The sequence below is a fragment of the Phyllopteryx taeniolatus genome, chromosome 15 (assembly GCF_024500385.1).
Source record: "Phyllopteryx taeniolatus isolate TA_2022b chromosome 15, UOR_Ptae_1.2, whole genome shotgun sequence".
NCBI lineage: Eukaryota > Metazoa > Chordata > Actinopteri > Syngnathiformes > Syngnathidae > Phyllopteryx > Phyllopteryx taeniolatus.
The window spans coordinates 19446612-19452125 of NC_084516.1; the positions used below are offsets into that span (position 1 = coordinate 19446612).

At 41.7% G+C, this 5514-nt stretch overlaps 1 protein-coding gene across 9 annotated transcripts in view; it reads left to right on the forward strand.

The window, feature by feature from the left end:
* Window positions 1–5356, forward strand: part of tjp2a (tight junction protein 2a (zona occludens 2)) — a 50497-nt gene extending 45141 nt beyond the window's left edge. For 6 of the 9 annotated variants that reach the window (XM_061747983.1, XM_061747987.1, XM_061747980.1 and 3 more), the window contains 8 exons: window positions 285–385; window positions 1450–1674; window positions 1751–1855; window positions 2232–2438; window positions 2633–2647; window positions 2876–2953; window positions 3924–4009; window positions 4089–5356. In XM_061747983.1, the coding sequence (XP_061603967.1) occupies window positions 285–385; window positions 1450–1674; window positions 1751–1855; window positions 2232–2438; window positions 2633–2647; window positions 2876–2953; window positions 3924–4009; window positions 4089–4245 (974 nt within the window). In that variant the 3' untranslated portion in view covers window positions 4246–5356. The remainder of the gene's footprint in view (window positions 1–284; window positions 386–1449; window positions 1675–1750; window positions 1856–2231; window positions 2439–2632; window positions 2648–2875; window positions 2954–3923; window positions 4010–4088) is intronic. The other 3 variants (XM_061747981.1, XM_061747988.1, XM_061747986.1) reach the window with 1 other exon arrangement.
* Window positions 5357–5514: the final 158 nt, after the last annotated feature.

The following is a 5514-nucleotide window of genomic DNA, read 5'->3' on the forward strand; positions in this document are numbered from 1 at the left end:
TACAATATATACACAGCAGAGGTTGACTTGAGGTCCCCGTTGAGGGATTATAGTAAATGCAATACAGGAAGTCAAATAAAAAAAAGAATCTCGTCGAGCTAGTTTTGGGGTAAATACGACTCGCTATCAAACAAACAAACAAACAAACAAACAGATGGATACGTCATCTCCAAACAGTAAAAGCCATTTAACCATTCAATTCATTTGTTCAATTCTACCCTTACTGACGTCGAGGTTCTCCGATCAAACTGTACTGTATTGTGTTCCTTTTAATTCCCATTCAGACACCATCGACCTCAACTCGGCCAACGATGCGTGGTATGGCAGCGTGAAAGATTCAATTCGGGAGCAGCAAGACAGAGCTGTGTGGGTGTCTGAGGGCAAGGTGAGTCCAACAGCATTTTTCCCAACCAGCAGTATTTCCTTTCATGTTGCATTGTGTGGCGACACTAAAGCAAGGTTTAGAGAATAAGGGTGCACATGAGAAACTGGAACGCTTGTCGTGGCCCACACCAATTGGCTGAACTTCATTATGTTCAAAATGTATTTGATATCTTTATGCAAATTGTATCATTTGGATAAGATGATGTTGGTGTACAATGAAAATTGATTTGTTTAATATAATGTTAAAATAATGTAATCTTTGCACATGAACAATACATCACAAGTAAATCAACATTCACAAAAAGTTTTCATATTTTTGCTCTACTATAAGACCAGTAACCATTTTGACATTTTTTTTTCAGATGTACAGTATGAACATTAACCGCTATCGCAGATTAGCCGTTCTGAGCGTCTCCCAATTTAAGAGTACAAAATATGTTCTGAAGGAAAATCGCCCTCTTCTAGCCACTGTGCAGGAATTTGGTACACTGTATGCATCTATGGTTTTTTGGCAGAGAGCGTTTTTTATTCTACGGTGCACAGAACAGGCGACAGCTCAGCGAAGACGGCTAACATGAGGAGACCAAACAAATCGTTGCTTTCGGATGTACCGCTCTCGCTCACACATGCTTGTGCAAATATACACACATACGAAAGTATCATCACTCCCTGCCAAAATGTTACATGATGTTTGTATTCTATAATGACAGTGTATCCTCTCTGTTCACGAGGGCTAGGGACAAACAGCAAAAATCTGCCCAGCCCAAAAAGGTTTATAAATGCCTTTAGACTTTTGTCGAGATGAAACTCTTCAACATAGTGCCTTGGCAACAAGAAGGCACCAAAGTAATACTCCATCCATCCATCCATCCATTTTCTGTACCGCTTTATCCTCACAAGGGTCGCGGGCCCATAGTAATACTTAAGCACAAAAACAGCGAATAGGTGCATTTTTCAGCAAATAACTGAGAATAGGTTCCAAAAACAAATCTACAAAAAAGGAGAATTTCCGAATGCCGAAGCGCGAATATGGGGGGTTTACGGTATTTCCTTTCCTCTCCACAGTTAGATGGTTCAGAGGAGGATCTCGATCTCCATGACGACCGAATGTCCTACTTGTCAGCGATGAGCACAGACTACCTCAGCATGGACAGCCGTCTGACCAGCGACTACGACGACACAGCCGATGAGGGTGGGGCTTACACCGACAATGAGCTGGACGAGCCAATGGATGAGCCCCAGCCCGTGTCGGCCATCGGTCGGTCATCCGAACCTGTGCTCCCTGACGAGGTGAGCACCCTTAAAATATAGTGCACTAATGTACAGCGCATCCCTGTCAACCCTCTTGTATCGTGTGTGTGTGTAGAAGCCCCACCCTGAACCCCGGACTCGTCAGAGAAGGTCAGGCAGCAGAGAGAAGCAAAATAGAGAGCCCAGTCCTCCCCCTGCTTTTGTCCCTGAACCTCCGAAGGTGAGAGAGCACAGTGCCTTTACATGTGCTGAAATAAGTCCTTCTCACCTACTTTGTGTGATTTCTACAAAGTCATTCATCGACTCCATTCACAGTCAGATTTGTCTCCCTTGAGCCGCACATAAACTAATACTACAGAAGTGTGATCGACGACAAAGAACAGGGTTGTTTTTGAAATGTAGGAGGACGCCTGGCGTAACAATGAGGAGCCTTGATAACCTCTAGTTTGCCATGCTGACCTAATTTGATCATTGAGTATAAATTTTCATCAATTAATGTTCGCAACGATCATTTAAGGAAATGTCCACCCCAAACACAAGTTTCTCAGCAAAACTCGAAGGTTTCAGACAACCTGACTGGTTGTGTTCTGCGGCAGGTGCGTGCTCAGACTCGGACCGACTCATCACGCAGCTATGACTCGCACTCCAGCAGCACCATCAGCAGCGATGCAGTGGGCGGGAACAAGCCGCTGCCCCCTCCGGTGGCCCTGAAGCCCACCATCGCCCGCCACAGCCAGATGGCGGACGAGCAGACCTCAGAGAAGAAGGAGGAGGACCCTGCCAACAAATCCTTCCTGGGCAAGGTTGTTATGACTCACGTAGTTTCAGTCATATCTATTTTTAGACCTGCACGAATATTCTGCAGATGTTACTGACTAGTCCAATTTGTGAAGGCCTTTGCTTTGTCTAATTGTGTTTGCTGCTTGCTTGCTTATGTTGATGCCTCTTTATTCCACTGTTTTCTCCGACCACTTTCATGGCTTCTTATGTGCCACAGCAAATGGGGGATCAGGTAATTGAATGTCTGTGCTCACCCACAAATTCCACATGAATGAAGCATTTGTGACTTTCATGTTGTTGTTGTTGTTGTTTTGCTTTTTTGTTTGTTTGTTTTTTTCATTCCACCAATCCTCTTTTCAAATCAATGTTTCATCTCCCCGTGAGATTTACATGGGTATCATTACATGGATGTGACACACTGTAGAAAAAGGACTCATGTCAATATTTGGTTTCTCCGAAGATTAAAGCTTTTGAGAAGATGGACCACCTGGCCCGAGCTCAGCGGGTCCTCGAACTGCAGGAGGCGGAGAATGCTCGAGTATGTAACGTTTAATATTTGTATTGTTTATTGGCATTGACTTCCATGTTGTCACTGCCCAGTGTTGATGCGTATGGAGTTATGTATGTGTATTATGGCTGTCTGCAAATTCAGGTTGTTTCATGTGTTCATTGATTGTACACAATCATATTGAATGTGTCGCTTGAAACGTCCTTGGAACTGGAGTCTGGACGACAGAAAATGGATAGCGGTATTAAATTGGACGACAGAAAATGGATAGCGGTATTAAATTGGTCTGGGGCACTTGAGGGTATGTAGGAGGGATGACAATAATATGTTCAAATAGTCTGCAATTAGTTTTTCCAAAATAAAGAGATTATCCTTAATTCCACAGTCTGCCGTTCATTCAAAGATTGTCACATTATTTTCCATGTGTGTCGAACCACTTTTTGTGTTCACCTTTAGTCAACATGAGTTACAGTTAATCAAATTAACCCTGAAAAGGTGTTGCGTCGTTTCCTTTGAAACATGCAGATATTGTGTAGTTCGAGTAAATGTGACATACTAACAGAACAACGGTGTGCAAACTAAACGTAACTTCAACAAAGAAGAGACGATGCGAACAGCTTTGAGTCCTCTTTAATATAATCTACTGTATTTTTTATGAGGTATTTGTCTTCCTTTCAATGAATTCCCATGGAAGCACTGCAGTTGCTTGTCAACAAACCAATCAAACAGCAGTTTGTGTAGCTTCAGCCTCCATACCAGTACCATTCCGTGGTAGTGCAGATTGTAGGGAAAATAGAGTTGTGCTGGTACTCTTAAAGCTAAACGAGAAGCTACTCACTGCGTCATTTGGGTTTGAGAAATATTGATCAGTAATCATCTTGTTAAATCTTGATATCGCAGTAAAAATCATCTTAGGGTTGTATTTGTTAGTTGTTGTTGTTGTTGTTGTTTTCTTAAAGTCGTTCTGACGTATCTGGGCCTTGTTCCTCTCTCCCCGCAGTTGGAAATCGCCCAGAAGCACCCGGACATCTATGCAATCCCAGTCAAACTGCCCAAACCCAATCTCAACCGTCCTCAGCCAATAGGGTGAGAGCGTGGGCCTCTGTTTGTCTGATGAAGCCCCGAGAGCTTCCTCACTCACTGCGTGTGTTTGTGCGTTGATCAGTTCCAGCTCCAATCCGGAGCCACAGACTCCGTCCAGGCAGCAGTACACCGAGAGCAGAGCTCAAGAAGATGATGAGACGGAGTACCGCAGGCAGCTGGCCGACCACAACAAGAGAGGGTACTACAACCCCCAGAAGTACAAGGACACTGAGTTGTAGTACAAATAAGGAGCAAATAACGTCATGATTCCACACCGCTTTTATCGTCTCTGTGATGAAACGCACTGGCCGACCGACACAGCTTCACCTCAATCTCTGTGATCTTGTGGTGTGCGCTTCCTGGGAAATGGCAGGTTCAGACATCATCACGCCATCTTTTCACCAGTCCTTTATTATTCATTGCTTCTCTATTTGTGGATATTATTTTATTGTTACTCATGTAAAAGTTACAGTCAAGCGTCCGGTTTTGTAAAATAATTGACAAGAAATAGTGTTTCCTCTTCTCGTGTGCTTGCAAATGCCTTTTCTCTCGTTTTTTTTGTTAGGTTTTTTGGGGTTTGTTTGTTTAAATGTCTACAGTATATTGTATGAAATCAAAGTTACAGATATTAGTTGTTTGAATTGCTTAGTACTGTAAAAACAGAGCTATTGTCTTTAGTCTGTTTCAATGCTACCATGAAAAGCAGTGCTCATCCACATGGTTAGGAAATAAGGTCAGTCATGTGATTTCTTGTGTACCTCTACTCAACGTAACATTGGAGAACACGGTCTACTGGGAAAATAGCACATGTTCAAGTGCCTTGTCTTAAAAAGATGTTTGAAAAGTAATACATTTTGAAGTGACTGCAGACTGAACGTCAGAAATTTCAAAAATGATCAACAATCTGAGTAGGGTGAGATAACCTCCCTTTTGGTTTTTCATGCAACCATGTGTCCCTTCACCAAAGACATTAATACAAACATGGGTGAGACTTAAATACATATAGCTTGTAGGTTAACAAAGTTCAAGTTGCAAAGCATGATGAAAACGTTTTCTTTCTGGTGCCAGTGGATCAATTACTGTATGCAGAAACGGGTTTGACCGTTCGAGTCAAAAGAAACCTTTGGGTTGGATTTCCGGGAACAAGATTTATATTGTCTTTTAAAGCTTCTTGCAACCACAGACGATTATATAGTTTTTATAAAGTATATTCTCTCAAGTCAAATCAATCAATGGTATGTGGTGAAGACAATCATGATTTAAATGTATGTCTTTTTTTTTTTTTTTTTTAGTTAGTGTTGTTGACTGCGGGATTACAAATAAAAAATTTTTTTTTTTTTTAACATGAAATATATGTGAAGGTGTTTCATTTGTGTTACTAGAGGAGTTTGTAATGTTGGACAATTTATTTGTTAGTAGCATAAATCTACTTTCATATAACTTACAGAGTCAAATTGACTGAATTTAAATGTCTTAAAATCTAAAAATAGAGACTACAACGAGCCAGA